Here is a 19,515-nt window from a genome sequence, read left to right as displayed (position 1 = left end):
GGATTTTTGGCGCAGATTTTAAGTTTTTCTTTTTGATTGTTCAGGACAGTATGATTGATTAGTGTATTGGATTTGTACACGATGATACACTACTTATGTATTTTGTGTGCTGTATAGATTAGTGCAGGCATTGCACATCACACACATATCAAGAGCTTTTGTACTTTATTTGTTATTCCGTTGCAAATATTTTAAGAACTGAGAGAACAAAGTGTCTGGTCAGTTGGGTTTATGAACGTTGATCATATCTTTTTAATGATTAATTTTTGGCAGTTGTTTGATGACTGTCTAGTGGTCTGCGAGACAATGTTCCATGTCAATTGCCTGTGTACCATATTCGAGTGGCCAGAAGAGCTGCTTGCTTCAGTACAGGGGTGGTCAGTGCTGTAAAAGAACTTGTGGGTCGAAGCATTCTACCATCTTGTCAAGGAAGGCTCCGGAGCAAGCAAGTAAGTACGTCTACTGTTGTAAAGTTTCAAATAATTTGGCATGACAACAGACCTACTTCGTATTTTGTTGATATGATATATTTGCTGCAGTGCCATGTTTTTTTGGAATATGTTGCTTTCTATTATTATTAGAATTGGCAACTCAATGCATCGGCCCACCAGACTACGTACTGCTTTTCCTTCTGATGACATATGCTCTTCTATCGCTGGTTACCAAACCACATGTTGATGCACTGATTTTTTAGTTGCGTCTGTGGCTTGGAAAATTGAGGATCTCTCTTTCCCTCCATATCCATCACCTACCCACCATCGAATCCTTCGAACATGCACTAAAAACACATCTGTTCCATGAGCGTTACTCCTTACATCAATCAACATAGTAGTCAATAGCTGTGACTACAGGTGACCAGTCCACCTGCTCGTCTTCCTCAGATTTATCACACTCTCCATTCTTCATTACTGTTTGGTTCCTGAATTAATTCTTCTTCGATCTTGTCGATGTTCATATTTCACTCTCGGGTTTGTGTTCATCAGTTGTTTATCTTTCCATTATTTTGTGTCTTGTCTATTTCAGTGCCTATATTCTATGTGCTTAGTGTGATCTTGTGTAGTAATCGTTGCATGTTTCTGTTATTTCTTTACAAGCAGAATAAGACATCACGAGTTCTTGGCTGTTGCATCCATAGAGGGCTGCATGGCTAGTGTTAGGATCTGTACGCAGACAAGGCATGAACTTGTTGGGCTGGTCTAGGGCTTTTTTGTGACGAACAGATGTCGATGCAGACTTTTTTGTCAACATCAGACATATTTCAGGTAAATTTTTTTTCCATCGATGTTTGTGACATTTTGGTAATGGGCAAGTCACGCACAGTATATGTGTTGACGAGCATTGACCACACTCATTTAAGAGCAACCGCGAAGGGTGACAGTTTGTTAAAATCAGCAGCTCCAGGGGGCCAGTGTGTCCTAAATTATTATTAGGTATTGAGTGGGTTCTGATCATCATCTGTTAATAATCCGTTACAGTGTTTCGTGTATATCGTCATGTTTGACAATAAAAAATCCGACTAAGAGTTAGTCCAGTGACGCACTCTTTATCCAGTATTTATCATTTTTCTTGTGTCTCGCCGGCTATCCCTCATCCTATACTGCTTTTCTTTGGTCTCTCTTGTTAATATAGATTGTTTAATAAACAAGGTGTTTCTTACTTTATAAAAAGATGTAAATCGTTTTCTCTAAAGTAATGCTGAGATGAAACTTGGGATGTTTTACTGTTTAGGTTTCCATTTGTTCCCTGTCAGAGCTTGCGAGACAGTACAGACAGATGCACTACCGGCTCAGTCTGTTCAGCTGCTACAACACAGACTCATCCCCCTCAGCCGCATGACATTGTCTCCAGTGCTTTGTGGGTGCCTGTTTTGTGGCTGACTCGCTACTGTGCTGGAGTGCCTCGTTACGCTGGGTGGCGCACTCAGGCCGGATTTGATGCATTCTCCTGTACGATCTCGCACCATGCTTATGGTGTGTCGCCCAGCTTCCCCTGGGAGAGAGGTATTTTCAGCTGCTGTGGCGGGCTGTACCTGAGTTCAGCTTGCCTGCGTTGTATTGAACAGGAGATTATCATACAGTTAGTATTCAGATACAGTGCATTGTCCGTGTCATTCATCATCCGTCACCTTTATGAAAATCACACATCATATTACATTGATAACAGTAGTTCTAGCAATGTTGTTTGCCAGAATACCCAGGCTTGCAAATTGTGACTTCACCTGACAATATGTTATATTATGAGTGTTTAATCAATATGTACGGTTTTGTATGCGGTTCACTTCAGTTCTTGTTTATAGCAATGAGTAAGATGTGTGTTTCTGCACAAAACTCATTATGTTTGTATCTCGCATATTTCAGGGTGATTGTTGCCATATTGATGATTCCACTTTGATTTGTCTTTTTAAGTTCAGTTCCACATTAACGCTGAACCCAAGGCAGTTGAACAAAAGAGTAGTACTTCAGGTCAGTTGCATTAATGTCTTAAACATTCATGGAATAAGACTGTCTTAATACAAGCGGCAGTCAGAAAAACATAGCAGAGGCTGGGCAAAAACAAGCTTGGTGCCCGATACATTTTATTTGACTACTCCTTATACAAGCTATTTTGACGACCAGGCATATGTCAGTGATCAAGGGGGAAAAAAAAATTTTTAATGAAGGAATTAAGTAGCTGGGCCTGTGAAGTATTTTCGAAATATGAGACTCATTATTATGCTCAGATTCATTTGGTTCAGATGCAATAGTAGTGATCACTCAATGACTTTATTGCGTGGAGCGCTTGACATACGTATGGATAAGCCTTCCGTGGTAGAGGATTGATGTAGCAGAAGAAAAAGAGGTGAGATGCTATTCTAGAAGGACGAGGACACAGGGAAAAACATCTTTGCCTGTTAAAGAAGCACAAGAGTTGTTTTCAGCAGACGGCTTTGATTGTGTGGTCACACTGGCCTGCCACCCCGAGTCCACCGCATGATGCTCCAGAGTCTCATTGACCTCAGCTGCACAAGAAGCTGACAGAGAAGGTGAGGCAGCATTCATGGCAGTTATATATGAACAGTGTGTAACACATTGCTCATGTGCCATGCATTGGGGTTGATGTGCACATGTATAGCAATGCATAAGCGCATGCTACATGCGTACACCACATATGCATGCGGGCACACATGCATAACACACACACATGCTGTGCGGCTCACACACTCTGTATTAGATGCAAAGTCGTTTCCTTTCTCCTCTTGCCTGTTATAAAGCAAAGGACATTGGAGTTGATAGTAATTTTGTTTGGCATTTTTACTTAAACAGAATCATGTTCAAAAGTTTTTTTTAATTATTACCAGGTTAAGAGTGATGAGATTCACAAGATGGCAGGTCCAAAATATGCTGAAGATGATGAGATCTTGAGATTTTCGTATTGGCCATGGCAATGGTCAGATTGCTGCAAAAGCTGCCATCTGGAGCCTGGAGAGCCGACTCCCAGGGTAGGGCACTTGAGTTATTAAGTAAAGCAGGTGAACTGTTTTCTTAATGCGTTCTTCAGCTGTGCATATAGGGCACTTCATTGTAGGGCAGAAAGTTAATGTTGGAACCAACTTGCTGGTTCTCCAACTGCAAACACAGTTGTGTCCACCCAGTAAAAAGGAGGGTAACAGACTGATACTCTATGCTTATGGTTTTGAGCTCTACATTCTTAGACACATAACTGAAAGCTAAGCTTAAACTTTCACCTCAGAACACTCTCAACATATACAGCTACGGAACTAGAAATAAACGCCTTTGGTATGTGGGGTATGATGTTGTAGATGGTGGTACTGGCGCAGCAGCACGGCCACTTTGTTAGACTTCCTAGTATGTTCGATTTAATCTTACTGTGATCTTGTTTATTGTTATTATTTGTTTATGTATTTTACATTGTTGCGAATACTTTTAACGTGTGTGCAACTTCCTAAAATCCCGAGCTGAGAGAATTCGCATCATTGCCCGAGATACGTTAGTCAAGATTGCACTAGCAAGATACTTGGTCTCTGCTTCTTTGCCTTTTATTGTTAAAGAGATGCGTTTCTGTGCTTACAAGGGCTATCAGGCAAGTTGAATTTGCCGCTACGTCAAAAAGAGCAATGTTATTACTAGTATGAATCATTGAATGCTTTTCATTTTTATTTTTGTAATTTAAAAAAATTATTATTTAGAACATTTTTGGAAGAGCTATTTTTGCTGTTGTACTGTCGCTTACGGCATTTATTGTTAATTGGCATGGCTGCTCACTTTTGCACAGTGCCATTCAGTGCTAGTTTGGGGTGGAGATAGCATATTTGTTGATAGCAAATTTTAAAAGCTTGAAACAGAAGGCTTGACCACATATATCACTATTTGTTACCATGGCTTGTTGTGCAAGGGATAATGAAAATACTACTGCTTTCGTTAAACCTCAAAATGTTTCTTGTGTGGAATTTATGGATGTACCCATTAAGCATGAAATGACAAAGGGATTGAATGCTGATAGCATTTCCCCCTTTTCCTCTTTGCTTGGGCTAGCAGTTTATACTTTTTGGTTTTGTTTTTTCTTAAACTATCAAATGCACTTTTAAGGTTATGCTTTGTTTTGAATGTTCACAGCTTGTCATGTCCTGAGCTTGCACACTAGTCCACATTCTCAAGAAAACTGCATGTCAACACTTTAAACCTTGGTGACTCTTGATATCCTGCATGAATGACCTACAGTGTGTATTTCAAGAGGAACTGTTTGGCAAGGTGTCAGAAGAAAAGGCATGCGGGCATAAGAGCTTCAAGACATTTGAAGCTAAGGCATCGAAAGGCTTTCTGGCATACAGGCTAATGGCTCGTTACATCGAGCCCTGATAGGTTCTGTGGAATGCTGGTTAACCCCTTAAAATGTAAGTGGACATGGCTAGATAATTAAAAGAATGATGATAGACTGAGTTGGTTAAACAGATAACCATAAAAACATGCATGCAAAGGCATACAGAATAATAATAATGATTTGTAATCCACATTTATTTTACGTCTACAAATAAATTGACTGTTGCCAACTTTGGTATTTCTGAATAATGATTTACTTTTATATTTCGTAAATTACTGTGATGTTATAATGCGCAAACTAAAAGTGTGAGACTTTAAAAATCAATGCCATTATTTTCTTGGTCAGGTCCTGGAGGGGACCACAGCCAGAAGACTGCTAACAAAGTGCGCCTGGTGCTGCAGAAGGTAGAGAGTGGTCTTGTCAGCAATCCAGGCCATTGACGCAAAGACATGATGATATTCATGCACTGACTCTAACAGCTTGACAACTTTGCCGCATGCTGAAAGAGCACATGTTATGTGCTTGGGCTAATTCCCCAAATGTTCTTGCTTCTGTCTCCATTTCTTTTTTAAATATGGGACTTTCTCTGCCAGTTATGTGTGTCATCATCTATGAGGTCATGATTCAAATGATTGCTGTCCCTTGCATGTTTTTGAACAGACCAACAGAAAAGAAAAGGATGTTCAAAAGTGATGAAGCCAGAGAGCTGTCTTTTGATACAAAACCTATTCCTCGTGGAGGTCTCAAACCCAAAACCACAAAGAAAGCTACAGTCCATTGTTTGGGTGGAGTTTGGCTTATTGGTAAGCATACAGTGATTGTTGCACTTAATGTAACTATTAAACTTTCTAAGAAATTTAAGTTGTAGAAAGTGATGTTGCTGAAGATTCCTCTGCTGTGAAAAGAGCTTGTATGTCATTGTTTAGAGCCATGGGAGCCCTTATTCTTCACATTAAAAAAAAACAACTTTAGTTTCTGTACTTGTACTTATTCTGGGCATCTTGGTCTGTGATCTCTCAGCTTTTAAATTCCTGCCTGAAAAAGTCCATGCTGAAGCCAGAGGACTCTACCCACTTAGCTTTGCTGGACCCACTCGTCCCTAGCTTTGTTGAATGCCTGTCCTGCAAATACATAAGAGTAAGTAATATTTTGGACTTCCTGCTTTCCGGCATCGTATGTATAAGAATGCAGTACTTCCTCTGAACATTTATGTGATGCAAATTTTTTGTAGCAAGACAAATAATAGTTACAATAAATTAATAAAAGTGCTTTAGACAATTTGTCATTGGATTATATGGTAGGAATACCTGCATAAACTTGTTTTGACTATGGCCTTCACCTATTCAACTGGTATTAATATCCTTGTAATATCTACCTGGCCATAATGACCACAGGTGAATGCTGCCATGCTGCGCTGCCTGTGCTGGCTGCTGACATTCCCGTTGCCCACCTTAAAGAAGATGATCAATATAATCGGTAGAGAGATGTTTGTCCTGCTGAAAAACTACGCCTGTGCTGGGGCTGCCAAGGGAGATAACCAGGAACTCTTGCTCATGGCTTTTAAGGTGAGATGAGGCGATGTGTCTGGAAAATGAAGCTTGGCTAATGTCCCGAAACACCAAATGTTATTGTCAGACTAAAGTCTCTGATATGCATTAGTGCGTGCGGAGCAAATGATATTGATTTTAACTCTCAACAAATGCTTATTTGGAAGAGACACATTCTTTTATAAAATTTAATGTTTGATCCATGTATTGCATTTGACTTTTCTTTCCTCATTGTCATCCATAAATGGTAAATGCTTGTATGTGGGTGCATTTGGTTCATTTAACATAATATTTTTTCAAAGAGATGTATGGTTTGAGTGGTTTTTTGTTTTAATCAGTTTTGCTGTAAGGAATTTTTCATCAATGAAAGCAGACTGAAATGTGTCAGGCAACATGTACAGTTTTTGCTATTTTGCAGTAAACAACATTATGTGTGTGTTTGTGTAAAATGTTATTAACAGGCAGTGACTGTATTGGTGAGAGAGGTGAAATATTACGAACTGTCATCAGAGCATCTTCGGGTTTTGCTATCCTTTTGTTAGAGCGACTTGCTTGATTTTACATGCCAGAGCACTGCATTTTCAGTACTGAAGGTTAGTCAGTGTGTATGTTTGTGTGTGTGTGTGTGTTTGCATGCACATACATGAGTGTGGACATGCGCATGCATGTGTGTGTACATATATGTGTGGAGTTATATTGTTTAACCACTTTGTTGTTTCTTTGCATATGTACATGATTGCAACCATTTGAGAATCAGACTAACAACTGTTTACAAATGTTAGAGAACTTAGTTTTTAATCTGTGTTAAAAAAACATAGTAACTACAGTTGTCTTTTGAAAAATGATATTAGCTTTTCACAAAGACTGATAGACCATTCATTTTTGATCTTTGATAGTATAAAATTTGTAAAAAATATCTGGATGATGTCACATTCCATTTAAATGAGTTTTGAGTCTTTCTTTTAGGCCATTCTACACCGAAAGCTCAATGTTCCTGAACTCCATGAACTGATAAAAGCAGTTGAGACAATGGTAGTTACAGCAGAGGCAGACCATTTACGTTTACAATGTCGACAAGTAAGTAAAAGTAAATTTTCACTTATTCATTTATTGGAAAAATCATGTGTTTGTGAGTGAGAGAGAGATTACTAATATCTTGGGAGCTTTATTCTAGTATATTTGGAGTTATATATATTTTGATATTACAATTTTTGTCAGTCTGGTATGAGCTACATTCAGTGGTAATTTGATATAACAGACCAAATCCTGTTTTCTTTAACTCACTTCTTTATATGCTCTTTTTATTTTCTTCACCTGTTAAGGTGGTGCTGCAGTATCTGCTTGACTATCCGCTTGGGAAGCGCCTGACGAAACACCTGAATTTTTTCATAGCACAGCTGATGTACGAGCTTGAGGATGGGCGTCTGTCTACTTTGGAGATGATAGCATCTATTTTTTCCACCTTCCCTCAGGTGATTAGAACTGCCTTCATTTAGAAATCTATTCATTTATTTGCTACACTTACTAACATATGCCTTCGTATTTATTTTCATTCTTAATTAAATGAATTTCTATATTGCTTTATCCTGCTGTCAAAGGCTAAAACATTCAAGATGCTGCAAATCCTAAAAATAATCAGCTTTTCAAATATTATCTTATGGCAGAAATATGATGAACGTCTTTAAATTCAGTAGACATCGAAAGCTTTGTTGATTTACTTACCTTTTCATCTATATGCTACAATTTGCATTTGTGTGCACACAAACATACTTACGCTCTTTCTTGTAATTTTTTTCATTTTCATTTCATACACGTGCAGCCACAAAAATTGAAGAACAACTTTATTTGAATTTTGTTTTTACCTGTAAGTGCTCCCTTGCTAACATGCTTGTCTCATCAAAAATCTTCAAATAATCTGGTGGTAAATCCTTAAGGAAGCTTGGATCACGCAGGAAAAAGGCTGCATTCGGATTTGATATCCTGGGAGAAAAATGAAATGCTCTTTCATAATTCACGTGACAGACTAAAATTTTGATGACAGAACTCTCTCCAGATCTACGCAAAGGCTGGCCATGATGCCAACGGTAACCTCCCTCCCAACATTTAAACAAAGGATAAACTTTTTTATGTGATGTTTTTGCTCCTCTTATTCTTACCTACATCCAGAAAGCTTATAAATGTACTTGCATTCTCTTCCTCTCTCTCTCTCACACACACCTCTTCAAACAATTTAAAAATATTGCATGTAATGCATACTGTTGTTCACCAACTATAGTCTTTAAAAGAGACCCATGGCAACATTACTTAGGACATGAAATAATAAAGTAAAGCTGTTTATTAAACTTCATACTAACATACTTTTTAAAACTGAGTCTTTTGTTTAAAACTACTCCAATAATCACCAAAAACAAACCTTAGTGCTCCATGGAGTATTTCCATGGATGTGATTGATATACCATCTACCCAGTCATACTTCTCATGCACTTCCTTGGGAATGTCATTAACAGTTGGAATCCATCCATATCTAAGATGAGAAAAGTGTTAATGTGAAGTTACTTAACACACCACATAGACATAGGCTAGATAATACTTCATCTTTATTCTTTATGATTTACTATTTAACTTGGCTAATTTTCTTACTTCTTGGTAAGACAATTTTCTGTCAGTTCCTCACATCCCCTTACAAACCTGTCATCTTTTAACATTATGCCCAAGCATTATACTTTGACAAATAAAGAAAACAAAGAACTGAGAATAATAAGATAATAGTACCTAAAACTATTTACATTTACTTATATCTTATAATAAATCTGATTCTCTATGTATCTCTCAGGTACACATATAACACTTTTATACAATGGTTGATGTAGCTAAGTTGATAAAAACTTAACTAACCGTGTGCCCATCAAATTCAGGAAAAAGGGTTGGCCATTGGATTCATAGCATCGATCAATTTCCTCCAGACACGTCAGAAGAGCTTGTGTGGATGTGGCATCTTTTGGTACACCCCACCTTAGGTCGCATTCAATCAGTTTTAGTTTCATGTCATGACACCATTCTCGCAGTTCTGGAAAAACCTGTCAGAATGTTTTGCTGACTATTCTGCATAGTTTTCTCTAAATTTTTTTTAGTTAAAAACCCTAAAATGTTAAAAGAAAGAAAGAAAGCTCTTTGTTTGGGTTTTTAAAAATGTGTTCATACTATAAAATTAAGTGGCGTTATGGTTTTATAAATGTATGTGCATATGTGTATTAATTTATATGAAGAGATCTGTGTTTGAGAGAAAGAGAAAGAGAATGCAAGTACATTTATAAGCTTTTTGGACTTAGGTAAGAATAAGAGGAGCAAAAATATCACATAAAAAAGTTTATCCTTTGTTTATATGCTCTGATTTATTTCATTATTTATTTCATTGCAGGTATATGTTAAAGGGCTAGAAGAAGGAAAGAATGATACAGAAAATTAGTTTTTAATATATTAGTTGTTATAAATTGAAATGTGTATGATGTGTGTGTGGTTGTGAGTGAGAGATATCGGATATACTGATATGAATGTGTGTGAATATGGATATGTATGTATATTTTCTCATTACCCTTTACAGGGTGACAGACTCATAAAAGAATCTTGAATTATGTATTTAATCATGTATGTATATGAGCTTCAATGCATGTTCTACATCATTAAATTTATTTTCTCAATACCTTTTTCACAAGGACTTCTCGCTCACTAAAGAAGTCATTAAACGTTGATGAAACAAATATTCTGACTGTTTTCCATTCACTGGTTGCTACAGATTTGTTTTTCTGCTCTTGTGCTCTCTTCTTGATGAACTCTGCAGGACCTTTCTGACAAATCTGTTCAATGGTTTCCCAGATCTGGGCAACTTGTTTCTGCACATTTGGATCTGTTGGCTGCTCATCAGTCACTTTTGCCTTAAGGTCAGGCTGTACTTTCTAAACACATGCACACAAATGTGCACACATTAAGACAGAGAGAGGTGATGCATGTCAAAAGTCACATTTTTGTGAATAATTCATTAAATCATGCAGTTGAGGTTCCTTCTATGCGCATATCTAAGTTCACTCTCTCAAACATAGGCACAAAGTAATTTTATCAAAAAAAAAAAAACAAAAAAAACCGGGAAGATAATGTCATGTGATATATATGTCATGCATACAAACTAAGATCAGCCTTTAGAGAGATACTATGAGTTGTAAAAAAAAAAAGGCCTGAGATCTGCTTGGACAGTGAAATCTCGAGATCTGTATTGAAAATGTGGTTTGAATAAGATGATAATCAGTTGAGTAAAGTCAATAAAGTGATCTAAGGGAGATAATATAAATATATAGTAACTGGTATATATAGTATTTGAATCACATTATCTATACACTTACCTTCTGCCGTACTTGTATTACTGTTTTGTATTGTCGTCGGTACATTTCTGCGTTTCAACTGACTGAAACATCACATAAAAAGCCAAAGTTTATCGGTCTGTTTTAAGACCAGTTTATGAAATTTTGTGAAATATTAGACGCATAAAATATGATAAAAAATCTTTATGACAAAAAAGACAATCTGGGAGGAAGAAAAACAGGTAATGTACGCTCATCAAATCCTCATCCGTTCGATGGTGATCGTGATAATCACCTGATAGATGACGGTTTAGGTCAGAGATGATGCATATTCATAATCATGTAACTACCTTAAGCACTTAATTGTTTGACGAGCAGTCCACTTGAGCGAAAGATTAAAAACTAAACTCATCGAATAATAAAAAAAAAAATACAGGTAGGGTGGGGTCACGATAATAGTATTTCCTCTAATAAAACTCAATCAGTAATTAGAAATATTTCTGATAACTCATTTAATATTAATGTTAAAAATTTCTCACTCTCTTATGCCCTTGACGTACTCTTTGTGATCACTCAGAACATCAGCCACAAAGCTTTATATTTGGTTGCCATGTTTTGGCATTGTTTATCACGGAGACTCTCTACACTGCGAGGTAAAAATAGCGGAATCAATAATGAATTGATCTCCCTTGACAGATATTTTTAATAATCTTTAACTAGACAGCGAGACAACATGGCGCTCTCCTGGAAGCATGTTGTGCCATGGACTAACAGGTTTTCGAGAATACTTGCATGTGCATTCGCGGATATGTCCATACGCAGTTGCAGAATCTTTTTTCAAAAATTTTAAAATTCGTATCATTACAAAATTAGAACAACTTTACATATTCTGACAAGTGATTTTTCAGTTTTTGTGGGATGATAATAAACACAAAGTATAGTAGATATTTTTGCAAAAAATGTCAACAGGTCTGAATTTGCAAGTGTTTACCACGGCTTATACAGCAAGGACATTTGTAAACAGAAGGAAGCCGTGGAAAAAGTTGCTGTTTGGAAGAGCAGGTGAGTTCTTTGTACAAATGATGTGCAAAAATGACAATAGTTTTGAGGTTGTGCAGTATTTATTTCAGTCATTTTTTTACTTTCATGCACACACGTATTTTGTCTCAGAGTTATCTAAGTAGTAAGTTTGTAAATGTTAATATGTAACTATGTTAGCTGTTATCTTTATCTGGTGAAATCTGTACAAGTATCGTAAGCACAATTTATTGTGGAAGCTATCTCCCCCTTTAGTTTTTGTTGGTGTGCAACATGGTCTTTTAAAATGTCATAATTATTTGTAGATTTGTTCAATCTGGAAAGCTGCGGTCCATGCTCATTGAAAATTGTCTATCTAGTGATGGAGAATTAAGTTTGTGCTTAATATGCTTGATTTATGTATCTTGATAAAATTTGGAATGCCATTGCAGAGCCCTGAATAAGCTTTCTGTTGCCATAGAAAGTACAGCTGCACTTACTGAAGCTATGGTCCAGTACCATGAGGTTTTGGATGCTGGCAATATCATCAGCAGTGAAAATACTTTACGTTCTATTTTAAGTCTGGCCTTAATTAGGTAGGCTTCCCAATTGAGTTAATTGTTATGAAGAAGTCAGAGATTTGTTGTTTCACCAATGATTTTAAAATATGAAGCAGTAAATTTTTAAATAAGCAAACTTAAAAAAAACCCAAGCTTTGGTAGTTAAGAAAAATATTTTGCTTGACTGCTTTAATAATATTCAGTTAACTGCATTATTTTAAATCTCCATCTTTAATTTTCCTTACCAGGTAGAGGAAAAAAAATATAGACTCCTTTGTTTTCAAGTCAACTTTTATGAATGCTTATGATATTGCAGTATGCTTTTAATGAAGATAAAAGTATTTGTATACAGCAATATTTACAATACCATTGAATGAAGTAATCTATTTTCTGTATGAGTTGATCTATTTAATGAATGTACATGCAGAACACACACACCACATGCATGCTCTTTCCCTCCCTCTCTCTCTCAAGAGTATTGCATATTTATTTCTTAATACTCTGCTACTTCAGGTTTGTCAACCATGTCACAGAGAAAGGGCAAGACAAGAGTTATGCCCAACCAGTTCATAAAGTAGCACTGGATGTGAGTAATGTGAAAACTGCGATGTTGCTTTGAATTTTGGGGAAAAAGTGCCTAGTTTATTATAAAAGCAACTATTCATATTTTTACAAGACTGTTAGGAAATATTTTTAATGAGAAATTCATCAGATGCTGTTGACAAATGTTCAGTAAGTAAAATTCCTTTCACCACTGTTGTCATTATCAAAAATGTCAGTGTTGTCATCATCATTCCCATAGCCCTGATGATCCCTGAACCTGAGCTTGAATCGTTGAGCCTTACAATATAGCTTAGTGAGTTTGCTGGTTTGCTAGCTGCTTGTTTTGGTGAGAATATATTCCATGTAGATGTGATTTCACACTTTAAGGGGAGAGGGACTAGGGAGGAAATAGATTACCTGAAAAAAAACCATGACAGGCATACCTGTGAATAGGTGTCACATACAGAGAGTGTCCCAAGAGGAGATCTGAACGCAAGGCCTCTCTCTCTCTGCAGTGGTAACAAACAAGTGTTTCAGTCACTACGCTACTGGGTGCCCTTGATGTAGGGGATTAGATTATTACTGATGGATATTAACCTCAATATGTTTGCTGATAAAGGTAACAGGCTTTGGCAACACTTAAAAAAGAAAGAAACTACTAAACAAGTTTTATTTTTAAATACCAGTCACTTGTATTAATAAAAAGCGTATTAAATTTGTCTTTTGTTTCATCGAATATGTTTTCGTCTCTCTGCTGTGTAAAGTTTGGAATACCTACATGGATTGTGCGGCTTCGACATGATGCAACCCATGGTTCTCTCCCCTCCTTAGATCTTCTGTTGGCTGGCTGTCGATGGGCACTTACTTATCTGCAGGTAGTTTTGGCATTTGATTCTTTGGTGAAAATTCTTTAACCTAAAAAACAGAATTGTAAATACACCAGATAAAATATGTTTTTGCATTCATTCATTTATTGGTGTTTGGATTAATTTGGAAAGCAAGTAAGATATTTTCATTTCTGATACCATAAGGTGAAGGTCAAATGTTATTTTTTTACAAATCTAATGGGGATTTAATTGTTTTTGCTCTTCATCATCATCATCAGTCCTTTAGCCTGGCTTGGCAATAGAGCCACATGACAATACAACCATCTCTATCTTAGTTAACTATCCTTTTATTAAGTGCGCTGAATGGGAAGCTATACCCCCCTTCAACGTTGTCTACCAATTTCTACTTATCTGCCTCCTCTTCTGTATCTGCCATAGAGTCTGGAAAAAGTTGGAAATAAAATAAGCCAAATTTAGTTGACTATCAAGCCAAAAATTGAGTGTCAGTTTTCATTAACAGGAGGTGTTCTGGAGTCAGCAGATGACAGATACACCTGATCCAGACAGTTCAAAAGTTGGAAAGAAGAAGCAGTTGCAAAGAAGGGTAGGCAAGAGTCCAAAGTCTACCATGTCTGACATTGCCACTTTGCTTTATGACTACCAAAAAGCAAGTCACAAGGTATGTTTTAAAGATCCTTTTCTGTTTGTAAACCTTTAGCATGTTAGTCATATACATATTCACTCAAATGCCAGTTAAGAAAAAAACAAACAAAAAACCCCTGTAGGAGCTCATGATTGAAACTTTGGATTTTGTCTGAGAAATGGATGCTTGACATCCTTAAGGTTTCATTACAATCTTCTTTGGTAATCACTTTTGATTTTAATCATTTGCAGTGCATACAAGATGGCACAGAAAGTGGTTCTGTAAACGATAAGAGTGCAGTTTTAAGTCAGCTGGATAATCTTCTTACTGGTCCTGGGTTAGCTGATGTGAGACAGTTGCAAAGAGATGGCGTAACATTTTTATTGATTGTGTATTAGAAGTATCATTTTCATGCAGACATAATTGGTCGCATTAAGTCCAAATCAATTGTACTTCATGATCAATCTTCTCTGTTTTAGACCTAGAAATAAACTTTTCACAAACTTTGCATAATAATTTATTTTCAATAATAGTATATTTGATAGTGAAAAGCTGAGATAAATAAGTCCATCTAAACACGATGACCAATTCTATGATATTGCTTTTGAAAAAAAATTAAACTGGAGATTCCCATTGTTAATATAAACCAAAAAGGACCAATCAGAACACACTACACAACCATTAATAAAGCCATGTAGCAGCAAAACAGGATTTAAGTGTATTAAAAGGATTAACATAAGATCATAGTAGATCAGAACAGGTCTTTGCCCTTTGTGACTGATTTGTTTTTTTTTAGCTATGATGTTCCTTTGGAAGTTTTAAATTTTAACTTTATAGCTTAGGTAGGAATGAGAATGAAAATTTAGAGCTTTAAGTGTTCTCATAAGCATTTGTTGGTAGAAAATCAAATATGTTAACATGAAATAGTTTTTAGCTTATCTAATCATTTAATTTATAATGCGCTGCCAGTGAGTAGTAGACATGTTTATTTTTCTGCTGTCAACATTTTCCTTTAAATATCTTATTTCATATTTTGTGTTATTTGTTTTCTGACAGGCGAATCAATGTGCTGATTGAATTGATTGAACCTGGTCATCTTATACCCACAGAAGAACAATTGCTTGCATACAAAGTGAATCTGGAAGGTATGTGCTATTGAAATATCTTTTAAACTCAGACATTTTACCTTTCACATGTAGTTGAACTTTCAAGAATTTAAATCTTCATGGGCTTAGTTAAGTTTTAAGTTCAAATCAGCAGGTGATGTTAAGAACTATATTTACATGTTGCATTTTGATTTTATAATACTAATTACATTATTAGAATTAAATGTAAACTGTATTTCTCATGATTAGATTATGTATAAGCCACTCTTGAAAATTTAGCATGCAAGTGACATTTAGTAAAGTTGTGATGAATTGAGAGTATATCTTTACAGACACACTCAATGCAGAACTTCCTAAAGTGCCAGATATTTTGATAAGCATCTGGAAGTCATTACTTCGAAGTGTGCAGTCCAGGCAGTTAACTAGTCTTCTGCTGCAGCATATCCTCATGACCCTAGTCGGTCAGCCAGATCATGCTTCATTGCACAGCAAAGCTCTTGCTGCATGGCTGCATTTGATTCTGAGTTACGAGACAGCAAATTGTAAGTTAACCAGACTGACAGTATGAGAAAAATCCTGTTAACAGCTTAGCATTTACATTTACATATATGCATTTGTCAACTTTTTTTGGTCTGTCTTTTATATTCATGGTTATTTCTTCATTGTACTTTACCAGATGGCATGACTATGTGGAGATATCCTGACTAGTTACCTCAGTTCCAGCTGTCCACTCTCGATTGAGCACTCCTCCAATTTTTCACCCGGCTTTAATGCCCTATCAGTCTGAGGGGAATGACAGTGGTTTCACAACATCACTGCATTCTTCATTAAAGAGAGAAGTAAAGGGACCTGGTAGGCTGGTGATACAGCTTGAATTTCTTTGTGCTCCTCTGCCCTGATTATGCAGGTCCCCATGGTGTCTAGTACACTCTTACAGGGAGTTGATTTTGTGTTCTCCCTGTTCATTGGTCAGGTCCGACCAATTGGGAGTAGACAGCTGGAATTGAGGTAGCTAGTCAGGATAACTTCTTTAAGTCATTTCATCTAGTAAGTACTTAAAGAAAGGAATTTTACCACCAAAAATGTAGCTAGCAAGAATTCTGTCGTTTATCAGGTTCCATTCATATAAAGGTCTAGTCCAAAGAGAAACTTTGAACAATAAATAATATGTTGTGACAGAAATTTGTTAATTTTCAAACTCTCGAATTTCAGACAAGAAATTTATTGGTGACCAGCAGCCAGTGGTACAGCTATACAAATCTTCTATCAGCTTCAGCAAAAAACTTCTGCTCAATACCTGTCTGCAGATTACCAACAACTGGACTTGCAGCTTGTTGCCTCTGTAAGTGAACGTGTTTAACTAGATACATACATTTTGTTGGATAATTGCAATGTTACAGAAATATAAAAGAGTGTAAAATTATATTCTTTTAAGATATAATGTTTTTAAATTGGTGTAAAATATTCATTTAAAAACATTTGGAGCTCAGTATAGTGGTAAACTCCATATTTTGCCATGTTGAGGATACAAACCACTTGTTATCGAGTCAGAAACTGGGAGACAAATATATTTTGTTTTTCACTAAATGCTACTTCTGTTTCAACATAATTCAACATGGAGGTAGGTGTCAGGCAAGATAATTCCTAAATATTTGAAAACTTGTTATTTGCTTGTTTTGGCTGCTACGTGCGCTCTGTAATTCTTTTGGATGGGTTTTTCAGCATCTCCACCATCCTTGTTTTTTTTAATATTTTTTTCAGGATTGGAGATTCACGCTCATTACCTATTGAGAGTCGGAGTAAACTGGAAGAGTTGGACCTTATCTACAGGGGCAAAATTCATGATATATCAGACCCAGGAGTAGGAGATGATGATGATCAGGAAGATACAAATATGGGGGCAGCCGAGGAAGTTGAGCTAAATAAACTTACCGAGTCCAGGGTTTTCTCCTTGGCTGGTGAGAGAAGTTGTGTGCATTCACATGCTGCTAAGAGAGGGCAATTGTGTGAATCTATGAGTGAAAGAGATGGGGTTTTGCAGACTGTTATGGGTACCATGTTGACATCCCAACATCTTTTTGGGTGGCCCATTGGTGCAACAGTTGGTGCCTGTCACTAATACAGTGAAGATTGGCTGTCCTGGGTTCTTGGGCATGCTGTTCTTTCTCTGCATTTGGCATCTGTTTACAGGGCTGGCTGCCTTGTGATACAGCCTTAGTTGCTAGCTCAGTGTAAACAAAAAACCAGTCCCCCTCCCCTTCAACCATTTTTTGTGAATCTAACAGCTTATTATTTGTTGTCTAGAATTGTAGAATAGTATAATGGCTATTACAAGAGAAGGTGAATGCAGAGGTCTTCACTGGGATTTAAGTCTCAAATCACTTGCTGGGTGGGAAAGAACCCTATATGTAACTTATGGAGATAGCATGAAGTTCGAAATTTGTTGTAATTATGCTTGCTCGTTTAAAAAAAAAATAATGCATAGAAGTACTGCTTGAAAGTGTTTCTTGTGGGTAAACTCTAAAGGGTTAACTCTTCCTTCCTATGTTTAGATTTGGATGGTACAGTCTCCAAAGAAGAGGGAAATATCTGGCAGCTTTGTATAGGTATGTCTGTCTATAATGTATTGTCACACAAATGTAAGAATTGTCAGTGTTTATAGGAGTGAAAATAATGGATACAATGTAATGCATTGTATTGTGTTTGTTTGGGGAGTGGAAAAAAATTGCTATTATACTTGCATGGTGATGAAAAAAATCAGTGTTATTCCATTTATTTTTTACCCAGTAACGGTAATTTTATTTTACCAGTCTATGAATGGATGTTACAGATTCAGAATCTCTGTGCATTTTTTACTTAATTTACCACACACTGAAGAGTTTATTGTTAATTTTTAAAGGAAAAATCAAAAATTAATCTTGCAAAAGGAACTAACATTAGGCTAAGAATGCATCTACTCAAATTAGAATGTTTGCCTGCCAGATCCTGCTGACTGGGCACATGTTCCACTTGGGCTAATCCCAGGACAGACCCAATCTCTCCTGTGCTTGGACATCGAGAAGGCAGGATCTGATGAAGATGATGAAATGAAAGAGGAAACTGGAGATATAGAACAGGACAGTCCTTGTGGACAAGAAGAAAAAGAGTAATTTTATAATTTTATTGATGTTTATGGCTGATATCTCTGTATATCCTTTGAAAATGTAACCTGTGAATAAAAGTAAAAATTTGAGGTTTATTCTCTTATCTTGCTTCAGGATATGATTCATGTAGCATAAAAAATTTCTTCATAAAATGGAAGATAGTGATAATGATCTGAGATAGTGTAGATGGTGTGGAATAATGATCTCAGTTGGTGTAGACGGTGTGGATAATCTGAGTGTGTTGACTGTGGGATAATGAACTGATATGGTGTAGACTGTAAAATAATGATTTGAGACGGTGTAGACAGTGTTGAATGGAATGTTGGAGAAGGGAGAGAATGGAAAGAAGCTTTATTTAAGAAGATAAGGATTATTGTTTGTATTTTTTCAGGAGAGAGTCTGCTACCTGGAATGAAGAAGACTGTCCATCTTTGTTAAATAAAATTGGACTTGCTTAAGAATTATAAAACCGTTTTTTAACTTTTTTTGTGTGCATGTGTGTGTATTTTGGGGGGTTGGTTGACAACTATAAAGTTATTGGGTTATTGAGAGGGTTAATATTCTTTACTAGGTATGACTGACAAATGCCAAATTTTGTATATTACTACTCATGTCCAATTTTCACGACTGTATACGGGACTGAAAGCAACTGTAAAATCAATCAACAGAAGAAAATAGCATATAAGAAGCTTGCTTCCAATAAATAATAGCAGAAGAAATTTGTGAATGACTCCTACAGGCAGCATAATCACGAAATCACGGATTTATTGACAAATGTAACAGTTAAATAACTAATTTGTTTTGGACTGCATAAAGGTAGAGTGGTCATTGATGTTCAGGTCTATAAGGTACCAAAGCAACATTTGCATATGAAAAACCTTAAGAGTTCAGGTAACAACCGTGTTAGCTAGCTAAGAATTAAGTCAATCTTCCATGAGTATTTCAAGCTCTCAACTCTA

The 19,515-nt window shown here is 36.4% G+C and overlaps 1 protein-coding gene across 7 annotated transcripts; it reads left to right on the top strand.

Annotated features, from left to right (window-relative positions):
- Nucleotides 1–5,597: 5,597 nt before the first annotated feature.
- LOC112566832 (ribosomal biogenesis protein LAS1L-like) lies at nt 5,598–19,065 on the top strand. Of its 7 annotated transcripts, none has more exons than XM_025243222.1 (21): nt 5,598–5,621; nt 5,839–5,955; nt 6,213–6,383; nt 6,827–6,958; nt 7,332–7,442; nt 7,688–7,837; nt 8,304–8,449; nt 10,159–10,303; nt 11,687–11,779; nt 12,187–12,330; nt 12,808–12,880; nt 13,602–13,712; nt 14,185–14,343; nt 14,559–14,644; nt 15,364–15,452; nt 15,746–15,955; nt 16,626–16,755; nt 17,175–17,371; nt 17,966–18,019; nt 18,396–18,558; nt 18,948–19,065. In XM_025243222.1, exons 8-21 carry the CDS (start codon nt 10,227–10,229, stop codon nt 19,012–19,014), a joined length of 1,653 nt encoding a protein of 550 aa, XP_025099007.1. In that variant the 5' UTR covers nt 5,598–5,621; nt 5,839–5,955; nt 6,213–6,383; nt 6,827–6,958; nt 7,332–7,442; nt 7,688–7,837; nt 8,304–8,449; nt 10,159–10,226; the 3' UTR covers nt 19,015–19,065. The 7 variants fall into 7 exon arrangements, with proteins under 7 accessions (XP_025099007.1, XP_025099006.1, XP_025099004.1 ...); XM_025243221.1 differs by having other exon boundaries at nt 8,300–8,449; XM_025243219.1 differs by having other exon boundaries at nt 7,688–8,449; nt 10,239–10,303.
- The last annotated feature ends 450 nt before the right edge of the window (nt 19,066–19,515 follow it).

Source organism: Pomacea canaliculata, linkage group LG6 (genome assembly GCF_003073045.1).
Source record: "Pomacea canaliculata isolate SZHN2017 linkage group LG6, ASM307304v1, whole genome shotgun sequence".
Classification (NCBI taxonomy): Eukaryota; Metazoa; Mollusca; class Gastropoda; order Architaenioglossa; family Ampullariidae; genus Pomacea; species Pomacea canaliculata.
This window is presented reverse-complemented; position numbering and strand designations above follow the sequence as displayed.

Coding starts and splice junctions, on each gene's coding strand:
- LOC112566832 (XM_025243222.1), top strand. CDS start 10,227: ATGGTTTCCCAGATCTGGGCAACTTGTTTCTGCACATTTGGATCTGTT. Junction 17,372..17,965: donor CAGGGTTTTCTCCTTGGCTG/GTGAGAGAAGTT, acceptor TCCTATGTTTAG/ATTTGGATGGTACAGTCTCC. Junction 18,559..18,947: donor TGTGGACAAGAAGAAAAAGA/GTAATTTTATAA, acceptor GTATTTTTTCAG/GAGAGAGTCTGCTACCTGGA.